Here is a 16,649-nt window from a genome sequence, read left to right on the forward strand (position 1 = left end):
ACAGATTACTTCTTTTGTAGTAGCAAACTCTTAAGATGCCTATTTTCTTCTTAGTTTTTGTTTGTTTGAGACAGGGTTTTTCTGTATAGCCCTGAAACTCATTCTAGACTAGGTTGGCCTTGACCTCACAGAGATTGGCCTGCCTCTGCCTCGCAAGTTCTTAGCTCTTTTAATCATAACAGCATTATGATATATTTCCCATCAGGTTGACACAGCATAATTCTGACACACTGAAATCCACTGTTTAAAGCAGGGGTTTACTATATGGTTCTGGCTAATCTGCAGTTCATGTTGTCAAGGCTGGCTTAGAACCCTAAAATCCTCCTGCCTCATCTTCCTGAACATTGGGATCACCGGTCTATGCCACCAGGCCCAGCTTAAAATTCACCATTTTAAACAAAAGCACTGGTTTCTGAGTTGTGCAGTTGATCTTCTTTTGCAGATCCTATGAGCCAATGATTTGACTTCAGTTTCTGATGCTTTTTTTTTTCTTGTGTACTGTTACACAGTGGAGTGTGCAGTCTATATCCTTTGTGACTAGCTTGTTTCACTTTTTAAGATTCATCTGTGTGGCGCAGATTTCTCTAGTCTATATGTGTGGTGGCTTTATGTGTTAACTTGCCTGGGTCTAATTTCATTTCCCAGAATTCTTTTTGTGTGCTTCTGATTAGGGTGTGAGATCTGAAGAGCAGCATAGCAGCTTTTCCGTTCTTTCTGCCAGGACTTTTCTGACTCACATATGCCGATTCATCCTGCCGATGCGGGGCAGCTACACCTTTCTTTGGTCCTCCTTCCAGCATCTCTGATTCCTGAGCCAAAGTGTGTTTACTAACACACTTCCAAAGAAAAGTGGCCAAGGCGACAGTATTGCCACAGGATATGACAGCGTAAGGCTGAAGGCACATGAAGTATAGTTCATCTGAGTCCATTTTCATGGGTGCCAGCTTATCTTTGCTCTCTTCTTTGTTTCTGCCTTTCCTTCTTAGCTGTTGCTTCAGGGACTTTTAACATTTGATACAAGACAAAAGTACCTGCCCATCAGTCCAACAAGCATGATGTGTATATACAAACACATGAATGCACACATACACACTGTGTACATGCTTGTAACTATTCTAACAGTTTCTCTGCCTGAACTTGGATTGATACATCCCTTTCTAAATATATTTATACTACATAAGTATATAATTTATCCACTTATTAGTCAAAAGGATTTTAGTTGCTTTTAGTTTGGGACAATAATGTTTTCATGAATGGTCACATACTAATCTTTGTGTGGATATACTAATTAAAAATATGCTATCCTAGGAAAGATCTAACAGTTAAATGGTATTGCTCCTAGAAGTGGGAAGTATTGCTGAGTGTCTGATGTTGGCATTTTGCATTTTAGGCCTTTGTGATTATAAGAAAAAAAAAAAAAAAAACCACTAAATTTCGTAGATGGCATATAAATTATATCCCAATTAAATATTTTCCCCTCTCTCTCTCTTTCTCTCTCTCTCTCTCTCTTTCTCTCTCTCTCTGTGTGTGTGTGTGCAGATGCTGTGTGACACAGTATGCATGTGGATGTCAGAGGACAACTTGTGGGAGTAGGTTTTCTCCTGCTATGTGGGTACCAGGGGTTGAACTCAGATCACCAGGCTTGGTGTAAGTACATTTCCCCACTGAACCATGTTGCCATCTGGGTATCTCAAATTTAAGAAGTAAATGAGATGCTGGAGAGATGGCTCATCAGTTAAGAGCACTGGCAGCTCTTCCAGAGGACCTGGCTCAATTTACCCCTTACATGGCAGCTTACAACTATCTGTCACTCTAGTTCTAGGGGTCCCTATACCTTCTGGCTTGTGTGAGTACCAAGCACACACATGGTACACAGATATACATGCAGGCAAAACACTCACACACATAAAATAATTAAAAAATAAAAAATGAGTAACAGTAAAGTGCTCAAGCTAAACTTATAATCTAATGTCAAGTTTTATTCACTTTTTCTTACAGTATGCTGTCATTCAAAATATACCTCATCAGTAATTCATGCACACATAGGTACTCTACAAATTCTTTAATAATTAGGTATTTTTTTAGAATGACTAAAAATCCTGATGTAAAATCCCAACTTGGAAGCGCATAATCCCATTGTAGACAAAATATATAACTTTACAATAAACATTTTTATAAGAATTTGCCCAAAAGAGGGAACACTTAGACCTGGACATTAAAAACAAATGTAAAAAGCAAGATGAAACCTAACACTAGAATCCTCAGCTGCCCCTGGGTAGGTGGTGCTCACAGACCAGGGCTGTCTGCACTCTGGCCTCAATGCCAGCTGACGTTCAGTTAAGAAGGTAACCAATCACCAATCATGCTACAAGAATGTCTATGCAATAGCTGGGAAAACCTTCAGCCACGCCCTTACATGAACATGGAAAAGCAGTCAAATATTCTTTTTATTTTCAAATTGAAAACACAATGCTTTACCCCTCCCTCAGGCAGCAGCACTAGGCCACTGTTGTAGAAGCAATGGTAGGCTCTGAGGAAGACACTTTGGAAGGAGAGCTCGAGGGCCTTCAACTGAACGGAAAGCAGCTTTCTTCAAGGCCCCAGTGCTCTCCAGACAAGCCTACTGCGACCACATGTGAAGACACGCGGCTTCTACTCTGTAATGATGAGGTTTACTCCAACTTGAAGAATTACAAGGGAAAGCTAAACTAATGCCTAGAGAAGTAACTTTGCAAATGTATAAATATGAATAAATATTCTATGGGTAAAAGATGGCTACTAATTTTCAAAAATCACAGACTTCTATAAATACTTAAACATAAACTATCTCAATATAGAGAACTACGTATAAAATAATATTATGTCAAAACAAAATTAAAAACATTATTATAACCATGTAAAAGTAGATATGTTACACAACAAATATCAAGGTGAATTTAGATAGCCATAAATAAATTAATATTTTTATTTTTTTGCTTTTAAGACAGGATTTCTCTGTGTGGCCCTGAATGTCCTAGAACTCACTCTGTAGACCAGGCTGGCCTTGAACTCAGAGATCTGCCTGCCTCTGCCTCCCGAGTGCTGGCATTAGAGGCATGCATCACCATGACTGGCTTAAATTCAAATATTTATTATAAACTTTTCTCTGTTGCTTAAGATTCTAACAAAAGAAAAAAATAGGATATTTTAGATGAAACTAAACTCCTAAACAATATATACTTAACTCTGTGAACTCCTAAAACAAGAGATTTAAACAGCATGAGCTCTTCAAGTGTGTCTTAAGGTAGCTGCATTTGCTGATCTTCATTTTATAAAATGGAGTGGGCCATGTGTACACTGATAGCTGCCCCTCTTAAACATGGTGGATTTAAGCACTGACCAACTAAGAAAACAAAAGACCATGCTAACAAAACTGTTTTGCTTCTACAAAAAGCCACAGACAGGTTTTAAAAAACTAACTCTATATACATATTTTACATGACATATATTTATGCTATAAATATTTAAAGAATGGCTTTTGAGTAATTGTTTATGCCCATATATATCTTATTGATTTAATTGCAAGGTATGCAAATACAGTCTTACAGATTCATTATGGAAAATTATTTCTACAAGATTTAGAAAATGGTTAATTTCTTGGATAAAACATAGCATATTTAGAAGTCCGAAACCCAAGCAAATCCCTTATTTCATTTCGGAATTTTGACAGGTCTTGGCGCAGTTCATTGAGATTCTCCACGGTGGCCTGGTCTGTGCTCTGCATCTTCTGTCGCATGGACGTCAGGTACCGGTGCACGAGGCAGCACATCACTTTCTGGTAGTTCTCGTCTCTCTTTTGCTTCAAATTTCTCCACTCCTTCAAAACAAGCAATCATATGGTAATAAATGACAGCAGAGCAGCATATGTGTTCATACAGTCATATGTATGTAAAAGAAACCATGTATACACACACATAAATACATACATACATATTGCAGTGCCTGCGTGAGCTCAGGGCCACATGCCTGCTGGGCAAATGTCTGCCATCATGTCATCCTCCACCCAGAGACAATATTCAAATGAGGCAAGTTTTAAAATATAGTCATGGATACATACTTTCAATGCATTTAGAGCATAGTTTACTTTGGAATAAATCATACTCGGTACACGTTTAAAATAATATAGCCTGCATATCTGTTTCATTCATAAATAATACAGCCTGAATATCTGTTTCATTCACAAATAATACAGCCTGCATATCTGTTTCATTCACAAATAATATAGTCTGCATATCTGTTTCATTCACAAATAATACAGCCTGCATATCTGTTTCATTCGCTATCATTTAGGCTGATTTCACTGAAAAACTGAGTCTTCATAAGACTCAGTCTACTACAGAGATTTGTAAACTACCACGACAAACTAATAACCCACTTCCTATCTTTCTGACTTTCTGAGTAAAGAATGGTTTTACAGATAAATCTTTGTAATCAATTTTATAATGAACAACTTGGTTTTCAACTCTAATTAAGCAAAAATTTAACCTGACCACAGGGCATTCTGTTTTCCCTAGTAACCTATTACAGTGACTGCTACTTACTGTTATATTTTTAATTTCATCTATAATTTTTTGGAAACTTTTCTGTTACACAACTTTTTAGATAGTGTTCTCTGTTCTGCTTGGCTTACAAAATGTGAAATACTGACTGTCTAGTCTTTTAGGAAACTTACCAATCCATGGGAGCACACACTGGATCAGAAACACGCTGAGGGACTTTCAAGACCTAAAACCAGTATGAACTAATAATCATCCCTTAAATCTATAGTGAAAGACTATGGGATAGGAGTTCATGTGTTAGGGAAACTTGAAACTAGAAAAAAAAGAACCAAACCAACTAAAAAATCCTTAGCTCTATTTTTTATTCTCAATTAGCTATTGAATTTTCTGCTATATAGTAAAGCGTGCATTAGGAATACAACAATGTAAAGCATGTCAGCACAGCCCTTATCAGCCTGCATATTTGTGCTTTTAAACACCTAAGCTGGGCATGGCCGCACACAGCTGGTAGCAAGCACCCAGCATCCCAGCCCATGGTAGGCAGACATAGGATGTAAACTGTAGACCAGCCTGGTCTACAAAGCCAAGTTATAGTACGACTGTGTATCAATAAATAAGACAAAAAAAGAACTACAATTGAAATTAACAACTGTAAGACTGTGGTGCACTGCAAACCTCTAACACCTCACCTTTAAACTGTTTTGACGTTTGACCTTGCCTTTTGAGGTATGCGAGCAAATCCACTTGCTGAGGCTACTGATCATATAGCAGATCGTCTTTGGAGAAGGAATAATGTTGAAAGGTGGGGGCAGTGTACATTTGTCATCAAAGTAGCTAAGCCATAGCTTTGCTCGAGCAAACTTCCATTCTTTATCCTCATGATTCTATGAGAAAAAGCAGACTAGAGTAAGAACACAGACAAACTGAATGGGAAGGTTGGGGGATCTGTTGACGAAACTGTCTAAATGTTCCCACATCTTATACATTAAAAGAACTGGTCAAAGATGTGCAATTATCAGACACATTTTAAAACCCGTATTTAATTTAGAAATATTATTCATGAGTTCTGTCATTTTAGTTACTTGGCATCACACGCTCCGTGTGACTGGAAGAGAACACTCACTGCTATCAGCTGAAAGCTCTTGTGAAGCATTGCCACCAGCAGCTTCGTGAGCACGATCACAACCACAACATTGTACGTTCCAACAATCACAGCTCCAACGAAGGACTGCAGTTCTTCCCCATAGCTAAACCTGGTGACAAAGATGGCCACGTGCGCTAAGGAGAAGATGTACCAGAACAGAGCAAAGCAGGTGCCAATAAACCTGTAAGGGCAAGTACATTCTGCTTAAAAAGGAAATTAACAAGAACAGACAAAGCATTTATATCAAAATTATACATATGAACCATTAGTAATTCATTAGAACCGTTGTATAATACATCATAAAATAATTTTTGTTTTATTTTGTATTTTCACAGTCTTATTTTACATGTTATTTTTATTCTATGTGTGTGTACCTGAGTGTATGCATGTGTACCACATGCATGCAGAATCCTGCAGAGCTTGAAAGAGGGTTCCAGATTCCTTGGAACTGGAGTTACAGCTGTGAGCCAACAGGTGGGTCTTGGAAACCAAACCCAGGTCCTCTGCAAAAGCAGCAAGTGCTCTTAACCACTGGGCCACCTGTCCAGCCCCTAAAGGTCTTGTTTTAAATGAGGAAACATGTGCAAAGATATTAATACTATTTGATTTTTTTTTTTTTGCTGCCTTTCTAGTCCCAATACAGCAGTCCATAGGGTATATAGTTAGATTCTACCAGTCCTCCATGTCAGCCTTTAGGTGCCTTTAAATTGCAATACCTCCAAATCATTACAACAACAAGATCCTACACGATCACCCCTATTACCTGTTTATCCTGGTCAGCCCAGAAATCATATTCATTAAATGAGAGGACACATTGGCACATAATAAAAACACATAAATGTGTACATCTATACTTGTCTATATTTTATTTAGTGATGAGGAGAGTAAGACTGGAGATGTAACCTTGGTGTTTAGCACTTGCCTAGTGCATACAGTACCCTGGCTCAGATCTCCAGCACTGGAAGCAGAACCTGATGGGGTATTCTGTCTAATTTATAGTGGCTGTACCATTCTTATGTTATACCAGGGGACTGGTCCTCAAGCTCTAAAGATCCTCAACTCTAGTGACCTCTCAAGAAACGATGAAAACATAAATGCTCAGGGTTGTACTGGTAACCAAGAGTTGCTACATGTATTACTAGTTTAAAGGCAAGATACTGAACATTCTAATATATGAGATGGATAAAAGAAATTTCCCAAGGTGCTGGGAGCATAAAAATGTCAAATGTCCTCTGTTCAGACAGATTTCAGTAGGAAAGACAAATGGGATGATTTGGATCTACTACTTAAGATTCTATAGGTAAAGATGATGAAAAATTATTCAAGAAAAATGAGTACTTGTCAATGCTTACAGACATTCAAAAAGGATTTCTTTATAGAACAATTTAAGTTGCGTCTGTGTAATGGATAACCCACACAGAACTCAATAAAGTCCATCTAGTAAAATCTGAAGACACTCACGAGTGGAAGGTATCGTTGCTTTGCTGTTCACAGAAGATGCCCACACAGTCCTTCTGCTCTTTCGAAGTGTACCCTTTGTCATAGAGCTGTGTCAGTCCAATTGTGAAAGAGAACAGAACCAGAAGGAACATTCCCAGAAATTTCCCAAAATCTTGTAACATCTGTCCCATCGAAATCTGTGGATGTAACACGGATGTACATTAAAACTGTTGGGAAAACTATGTATTAAATATTAAATTACCCAGTAATAAAAGAAAAACAAACACATGATCTGCAAGTCACATACTTTATTTAGCCTGGTTAAATTATTTCAATATATTAAGAGCATCAAAGCTCCAGCTGTGAGAATACAAAAAACAAACCCAACAAACCCAGGTACCTGACAAAAAGCCATTCTATCAAACCAGTACCATGAGTATTAAATGCACATTCCTTCCCAGAGAAAGGCTTCAAAGGGTTATCATTGCTGTGGAGGGAGAATAAAGACACAGAGATCTTCAGCTCATTGTATTTATTGTTGTTGTTGATTCACATGCAGTGATCAATCTTGTCATCAGACTCACAATCCTCCTGCCTCAGCTTTTCATATGCTAGGATTATAGGCAAGCATCACCATTGATGGTAATGGAGATTATCTAAAGGCCAGTTAGCAGAGATAAAAGGAAAGGACTCTCTAAAAAATGTAAAATCAACACTTATATTTATGTGGCTTCTTAATGTTTACAAATAGTAAATAATTTTAAAATGAAGCATTTCATCTGATTTTGTAACTAATTCTCAGCTAACTCCTAAAGGACAGTTACACCATCCAGACTGGCCTTATTCCTTTCAGGAGTGACCATCTTTCCCCCACTTTTCTGTTGTACAACAGCACTCTGTGTGTAAGCTGTTCTAGTACTATGAGGTAATAATAATCACCATCTTTTGTAATTCACATGGGACAATGACAGACTTTATTCAAGTCTAACTTCATTTTCATTCCTACTCCATCAGTGTCTGAAAATTAGGTACTTTTAATAAATATTGATTTTTTTTTAAATTAAGGAATACTTTGACAGCACTTAACATTTACTATACATCTTAAAAGATTTATTTTTATTTTATATGTAGGAGTATTTGCCTCTGTGTGTGTGTGTGTGTGTGTGTGTGTGTGTGTGTGTATACCATGGTTCACAGAGGCCAAAAAAGGGCATTGGCTCTTGGAACTGTAGTTACAAGAGGTTGTAAGCCACCATGTAAGATGTTAAGAAACAAAATAGGTTCCTATTAAAACAGAAAGAACTTTTAACTGCTGAGCCATCTCTCCAGTTCCTACAGTAGTTTTTGAAGAGGAATTTGTGCTAAAAGGTAGCCAATGGGTAGAAAGTACAAAAAGATCCATCTATTAAAAAATAATGTAGCCTTGACAGAGGCAGAAGATTTAGAACACTAAACACTGCTTTAAAAGAATGATGTGTATTTGTACATATTGTATATTTACATATTCTGTGCTTGCATAGAAATTTATAGAATATCACATAATGAAAACAGTACAGGCTGAGTGTGGCCATGCATACCTGTAAATCACAGCACTAGGAAAGTAGGAGTAGAAGAATTCTGAGCTCAAAGTCAGTCTGTGTGAGTGTGTGTTAATTGTGCATGTGTGGTATTTACAGGTAAGTGACAAAGCTCCTTTGTGAGCTGGCTACTTAAGCAGAAGAGGTGTGAGATGCACTATCAATTTTAGGCATACCATGAGCTGGGAACCCTGACTGCAGCAGCAACGACGTCATGTGGTATTTTTCAAAGCCTGTACTGCACTCTCCTGGCACTCTAGCAAAATTATGATAGAAGAACAGGGTGAGTTTAAAACCACAAAACTCCGAACATGAGAAAGAGAAGAGATACATTTTCCTTAATGCACTGGCAGTAACTTTAGTGGGTCACTTAGGAAAACAAAGTCATTCATTCAGTCTGTGAATATTCACAATATGATATCTGAGTCAGCAGGGAATGTGCTAAAGCAGCAATAAAACAATTGCTTTTGACAACTTCAGGAAAGACGACCTTTGAAGAAAGCACTGTCCACTTACTTATAAATAGAGTGTTTGAAAGTGACCATTTATGATATAATTTTAATTTTCAAAAATAATTTTCAAAAATTTTTTAACATACACAACCAAGTTTTAACACACAACTAAGTTTAAGAAAAATAATTGCAACCAATTTGAATATCAAGGTGAGTAATACTGAAGGAGAACAGCAGAAACGACATCAGTTCTTGCATAATACAGAACTAAATATAGTACAGTATGAGATGCCACAGTAGTGGGCGCGGGCTTGAATACGGAACTTGTATATGATGGGTTAGCAGCAAAAACAGCAAAATGTTTTTTTGTGGACAGAAAGGTCATAGCATTATGCATTTATAAATATAATAATATAACATATGAAAGTGTAAAGAAATAAAGAAAGAATTAAACTATCAATACTGAAGTTTATAAAGGAGTTAGTATTAATGCAGACTGATAAAAAAGTTCTTGATTATCAAAAAAAAATGGAAATAAAGCTGGACACAGGCTGTCCAGCACTAGAGGCTGAGGCAGGAGGATTACAAAAGCCCATGGACTCACATGTCTGAGTAACAGCAAAACAACACATAAGAGAGAGAAAAGAGGTCTGGGGACATGGGCCTTCAGTAAAGTGCCTGCTACACAAGCGTGAGGACCTGAGTTAGGATCCCCAGTACCCATGTGGAAATTCTAGGTCATTTGCAAGGATGGGGAAGAAAAGAAATAGACAGGTCTCCAGAGCTCACTGGCCAGATGATTCAATCAGTGAGTGCCGACTTCAGTGAGAAATCCTGTTTCAAAAGGTAAGGTAGAGAGCACTAGGTGTCAGGGAAGACACCTGTCATCAACCTCAGGACTCTCTCTACATGTGCACATGCAAACAAATACAGAGAGAGAGAGAGAGAGAGAGAGAGAGAGAGAGAGAGAGAGAGAGACAGAGACAGAGACAGAGACAGAGAGACAGAGAGACAGAGAAGATCATAGGATATTACTATGAATAACAAATTAGTAGTCCAAAATAGACAAATAACTAGAAACATACAACCTACCAAGAATAAGTCAGGAAGATATAGAAAGTCTGTAAGTAATATTAAAAATCCTATAATTAATATAAAAATTAAACCAATAATAAAAATCCCTCAACTAAGAAAAGCTAAGGATCAGATGATTCTAGCAGGGAAAGAAAGGCATCATGAATTTCACAGGCAAATGGATGGAACTAGAAAAAAAATCCTGAGTGAGGTAACCCAGACCCAAAAGGACATGCATGGTATATACTCACTGATAAGTGGATATTAGCCATAAAGTGCAGGATAACTACGATACAATCCACAGACCCAAAGAAGCCAAATAACAAGGAGGGTCCAATGGAGGATGGTTGAATCTTTCTCAGAAGGGGAGAATATGGGGGTGAATCCACCTGAGACTTATAGCAGTGGGGGATATGGATCTGGAAGTGGCTACTTCCTCTAGCCAGGCAGGACTCCCAGTGGAAGGATAAGAACAGTAACTCACCCACAAAATCTTCAATGCTAAATGTCTACAAGGAATGCAGGGATAAAGATAGAGCAGAGACAGAGGAAATGGGCAACCAATGACTGCCCCAACTTGAGACTCATCCCATGGGCAAGAACCAATCCTAACACTATTAATGATACTCTGTTATGCTTGCACACAGTAACCTAGCATAACTGTCCTCCGAGAGGCCCCACCCAACTGACTAAAATAAATGCAGAGACCCAGAGCCAAACATTAGATAGAGCTCAGGAAATCTTGTGGAAGAGCTGGGTCCTGGAGGGAATAGGAATTCTACAAGAAAACTAACAGATTCAGCTAAGCTGGACCCTTGGGGTCTCTCAGAGATTGAACCACCAACCAAAGAACATACATGGGCTGGACCTAGCATATTCCCCCACGTGTGTAGCAGACACGAAGCTTGGTCTTCATGCAGGTCCCATAACTGGAGTGGGGGCTGTCCCTGACTCTGATGCCTGTCTGTGGATCCTGTTCCCCTAACTGGGTTGTCTTGTTCAGCCTCAGTAGGAGAGGATGTGCCTAGTCCTGCAGTGACCTGATGTGCCAGGGTGGCTTGGTACCTGGGGTAAGGGGAGGTCCCCCCTCTCAGAGGAGAAAGGGAGGTAAGAGGGTAGGAGGAGCTATGTGAGGGGGAACTGGGTTTTTTTCAATCAGGATATAAAGTGAATAAATAGATAAAGGAAGATGAAATATTAAGATACAAGTAAAGCTACCAAAAAATGTCCAAGTCTTCTGCTCTAAAAGTTATAAAGTTGTTCTATTTAAAGAAGTAAAAGTCTTCCATGAGGAGAGAAAAAGAAAGAAAGGAAGGAAGGAAGGAAGGAAGGAAGGAAGGAAGGAAGGAAGGAAGGAAGGAAGAAACAAACAAAAAGCAGTCTGAGAAAGCCCTAAGGAGCAAGCCAGGGAACAGCACACCTCAACCCCTTCTGCTTCAGTTCCTGCTTTAGAGTTCCTGCCTTGGCTTCACAGTGACGGGCTGTGATGCAGAGCTGTAAGCTTACATAAGCCCTTTCCTAGCCAAGTTCCTTTTGGTCATGGTGTTTTATCACAGCAAACAAACAAACAAAACCCTAAGAAAGAAGCTGTCCCAATTGTGGGGTTCAGCTGTGACACACCTGACTGTGTCTGGGGAAGGCTGCGGTGGCATCTGCCCTATTTACATCTATTATGTTACTTCTTCCTCTTTAGTTCCTCTGGGCTTTCTTCTTTTTCCTTTTACTCTGTCTTATTTTTTTATAATTTTAAATATCAATTTATATTCTTTGTTGGTTTGTTAATGATAACTGCTTTATCTCATAGATTGCCTTAGGGCTTAAGACATCCATCTTTACTTTATTATAGACGATTTTCAAGTGGTACCATACTACTTTATATATAGTAGAAAGCCTTACAATAGTGTATTTATATTTCTCCCAGACTGGTCTTTATGTTATCATTGTCATTCATTTCACATGTATATATCTATAGGTTAAACTCCTATAGATAGTATTTTTATTAAAAGCCAACTATCTTTTAAAGTTTAAATATGAAATTTATTTTGGTAAAAGCAGACTTTTGTTATTCCTTTCTGTGAAACTTAACAATATATTAAGGATATTTATGGCCAAAGAATGAAAGCAGGAGGCCAATGGACCACAGCTTGATTCAGTTTCAGTTTCAATTCTTAAAAGAAAATTATCAATGAGCCAGAAGTAAAGTCTTGCTAATCATTTTCAAAAGCCACGTAGAGTTTTAACATCATGAGAACAGTGTTGAAGTGAGTAAGCAGACGCAACAGTAGTGACATGTAACAAATATTCTTGAAGACCTTTCTTTACCTGCAGTGGGCCCAAAATAGAGCTGGTTGTATACATAAAGAAGAGCCGAAGGTAACTCAGAACGTTTGCAAAAGCAAACAGCCCTTCTGCTACAAGTGTGGGGTGGAATGCATCCCAGTCCTTCCGGTCAGCAAAGTCATGAAACTGGAGGTGGGAAGAGAAGTCAAAGGTCAGTCAGGAAAATGAAGACAAATATTCTAAAATGCCTAAAATTGTCATCTTGTAGAAGATCTAAATAATGTTTTAGCCAAACAAAAGATTTCCATGTATGTTAGGAAATACTACTTTATATGCAGAGAATACCAGAAATTCCTTGGTTTAAAAAAATAAACAAGTTAGAAAACTTATTAAACATTTTATGCATGAAATATTAGCTAGTTTCTCTAGATTCTGTAACATAAATCATGAACATGTATGTTGTCAGTTAATCAGATGCCATACTAAACCTAGTCCTCTGACTTAGAAATTTAGAGCAAACTACAAAAGTCACCCCGCTTCAAATAAAAACCAAAAGTGCTGTTGCACCTAGACAACATGGCTGTCTGCCTGTCCTGCTGGCTGAGACCTAGACCAGCTGATCTGTGTGACTGTTAGCCTCATATCCTTCCACTCTCAAAATGTCTTGTTTGGATTCCAAAACGACTTCTAGAAGTAAAGAAATTAGTCTGAAAAATCAATACCACCCAACCCTTCATTTATGTCTGACCATGTTCATTTCTATATGGCTAATTCCGACGTTTTAGTAACTTCTCACCTCATCACCAAACTGCTCTCTCACTGACATGTTGCTTACTTTTGACTGATTAAAGAAACAGAATTTACATAAAGTAAACTGATAGAATCACATTGCTCTTACTATATAAATAGCAAAAAAATCAGGCAATATTATATATCTGAGTTCTTTAAATGTGACACCCCATAGCTAACATAAAATCTAGTAAATTTTGGCTTTGAGAAATCATAAATATTGATGAAAGTAAAATTATAAGAGATTAAGTAAATGGGCTAAATGAAGAAATAGAACATTTGGTAGAAAGAAATTACCTAGGACCTAGATTTAAATCCTCTTTTTAAAATCTATATAGTCTTAGATATGTTATTAATATCTCTGAGTTGCTTTCTTATTTGCAAAATGAGGATAATGACTTCTGTTCTGTCTTAAAGAATTGCTGTGAAAATGAAATTAGATACAGTGTATCTAACATCCACCATGCTACCCAGCATATAGCAGGTAACCATCAATGAAAAGGCAAACCAGTTAAAGGACTGAAAAAGTAAGCAACCACATTCACACAGATTATTTCTAAATGAAAATATATCAGACATAGATTTGGGTCTATATTAAGTGTGAGTTACATACAGAGTTATCTTAGTTTTTGAAATAAGTGTATCTTTGATTGACAGTAAATAGTCACCTTGTTGTGAGCCACCACTTTGAGGGCAAAGGTTGCCAAGTAAAGGGAATTCATAACAAAGCTGAGCTGGTTACGAGATTCTTCCAAAAAGTCTTCCAACCCTTCATACCACAGTCTCTTAATGTCTGACCAAATCATCCCTAAAACGATAAAAAAAAAAAAAAAAGAGCTATGTTTATTAATCCAACTATATGCTAAATAATACTTTAAGAGACCGAGTATTTATAGCTCTTGGGTTAACTATATCCTGATATAATTGGATTCCGAAGGTAGTAGGGGGTTAGTGGAGGGAATGACAGCCTTTTAGTGAAAATCTTTTAAAACTTGCAAGAAAAAAAGCCGTATGTTTCTTGTGACTTAAAAAACAAACAAACAAACAAACAAAAAAAAAAAACAAACCTTATTTCATATTGGCCAGAATGGGTTACTAACTGATGTGAAATAAATGAGGAAGATAAATGCTTGCATGTGAGTCACCCCCAAGGTTTTGTTGTTGACTCTTTTAACTATCATAGTGCTTTAATGATCTTATCCAGTCTAATGGCTTTAAAATATCATCTATGTGACAAAACTCTCAAATTTCTGTAACTTTTGTGTGATCAATGGATGTGTGCATGCATGCACATATGTATAGAAGCCAGAGGTCAACGCCAGATGATTTCCTCAATCACCTGTCCACCTTACCTCTTGAGACAGGGTCTCAGTGAACTGGGAGCCCACTGCTGGCTGCCAACAAGCTCCAGGACCCACCTGTCTCTACCTTCCTAGCACTGAGGTTACAGGTGACACTGCAGTGACTACAGTGCATGGCTTTTATGTGGTGCTGTGGAGCTGAAATCAAACCCTTAAGCCTGCACAGTAGGCATTCTACTGACTGAGCCAACTTCCCAATTCCTTAAACACATATATTTAAACCTAATTTATATTTATATAACAATTTCTATGTCTAAACCTCTCTCCTAAACTCAACTTACTTAGGCACTTTTCTGTTCTGCACCTCTAGTTAGAGATGTGTCCAACTGAGTTTATCTCTGCCTCAAATTCACACTTGCAGATTTTCTTCTCATTTCCGTTATTTGCACTCCATCCCTCTAGTTGTTCAATATGAACCAATTCATTGCTTGAATAAACCACAACTCCTGTTTCTTTTAAACTTTACACTCATTACAAAGCAAATCCTGCCCTCCCATGCTCCCTTCAGGTAGAGAACCCAGATTCAGCCACCACTCTGAACCCTCTAGCCCCATCTCTAGGCATGGACTCTAGACTCACACTGGCAACTCTACACACCTATATGACCTGCCTGAAGATCATGTGTCCCACACCTGTCTTCCAGCCCCCACTCTGGCCTTTCCTCCTCAGGTACGAAGCCCAGACTCATGACACCAACTCCACCCATTCCTTCAGCTAAGGGCTGTCTATCTCTAGGTAAGGATGCTAGACTCACTCTCACCAATGCTCCAGGCTCCTGCTGCCTGAGAACAATCCTCCTAGAATCCCAATGAGTGCAGGTGACAGGAAACAGATCCAGACACCCACTTGAAATGGAAGACAGGATTTACATACCAAGAAACACTATTTCCAGGTGCCTAGACCATAAAACCCATTCTTATGATTGATGCCACTGTGCTTTACAACAGCCTACGTGACTTCTATGTCATCTTAGGGCCAGGCCAATCCTGACTCCCAGGCATTATGTTTACTTTAGTCGTCTTCCCTAGACCCTAATCTTGAGCATTGTTTCTAAGTCAACAAGAACCTATCTTATGGATGAAGCCATAAGTACTCTCCTAAGAACTTCAAGGTAAACATTTCTTAAGCTTTTTTGTACTTATAGGGCTGAGTTAATTGTTATCTAAATACTTTTTTCCAAAAATGGTACTGTACTTAAATATGGTTAAAGTAAAATGATCTGGGCTGACTCTAGAAGTCCTGGTCCAAACTGGTTACAGCAAACTTGGGCTGAGCCAAGTTCATTCTGACCTCATCCAGATGATCTTTTTCTGCAGCGGTAAAGCCTGCATAAGAATCACCATAATATACTCAGTTGGTAAAGTGCTTGCCATGCAAGACTGGGGACGTGACTTCAGATCCCCAGCACAGAAATAAAAAGCCAGGTGTTAGGAAAAGTATTGGCTCAGGACCCCCAAGACCAAGTTCTCAGCACAAAGGAGATTTATTTGTCCCAGAGGGACAGAGGGCAGGGAATAGAAGACAAAGATGACAGGAGACAGGATGATCAGGAAGAGGAAGGAAACATGGGAAAGTGGGGAAGGGCATTTGTCCCTGGAGGAAAGGGGAACACACAAAGGACTGCCTCTGGATAGAGAGGAGGCAGACATGGCACATAAGAAAATGCCAGATTATAAAGTTACAAGAAACCCTGTGCTAGGATGTTAGGATGTTAATTTTAACTGGGCATGCTAATTAGGGGGCATGCTAATTAGGTGAGCCAAAAGGGGCTTTTGATTGCTGGACTTCAATACTTTGATAGCTGGACCTTGGTAGTCAGCCTTAGGAGGAAGAAGTGTCCAAATAAGGGACTAGACCTTGGTGGCTAGCTTTAGAAATATAATCTAATGTTTTTAGAAAGGCAGAGGGAATGGAGGAGAAGGGCAAGGCCTGCCAGAGCCATGATCACCACACTCACCACACGTTGACCAGAGTTCCTTTACCAGGTGCATAGT

At 38.5% G+C, this 16,649-nt stretch overlaps 1 protein-coding gene across 4 annotated transcripts in view; it reads right to left on the reverse strand.

Annotated features, from left to right (window-relative positions):
• Positions 1 to 1,958: 1,958 nt before the first annotated feature.
• Trpc1 (transient receptor potential cation channel subfamily C member 1) overlaps positions 1,959 to 16,649 on the reverse strand; it is a 46,041-nt gene continuing 31,350 nt past the window's right edge. For 2 of the 4 annotated variants that reach the window (XM_034484418.2, XM_034484419.3), the window contains 6 exons: positions 13,963 to 14,102; positions 12,548 to 12,691; positions 7,144 to 7,319; positions 5,662 to 5,863; positions 5,228 to 5,422; positions 1,959 to 3,856 (listed from right to left, as the gene is read on the reverse strand). In XM_034484418.2, coding sequence (XP_034340309.1) covers positions 3,629 to 3,856; positions 5,228 to 5,422; positions 5,662 to 5,863; positions 7,144 to 7,319; positions 12,548 to 12,691; positions 13,963 to 14,102 — 1,085 coding nt within the window. In that variant the 3' untranslated portion in view covers positions 1,959 to 3,628. The remainder of the gene's footprint in view (positions 3,857 to 5,227; positions 5,423 to 5,661; positions 5,864 to 7,143; positions 7,320 to 12,547; positions 12,692 to 13,962; positions 14,103 to 16,649) is intronic. The other 2 variants (XM_076918005.1, XM_076918006.1) reach the window with 1 other exon arrangement.

The sequence above is a fragment of the Arvicanthis niloticus genome, chromosome 21 (genome assembly GCF_011762505.2).
Source record: "Arvicanthis niloticus isolate mArvNil1 chromosome 21, mArvNil1.pat.X, whole genome shotgun sequence".
Lineage (NCBI taxonomy): Eukaryota > Metazoa > Chordata > Mammalia > Rodentia > Muridae > Arvicanthis > Arvicanthis niloticus.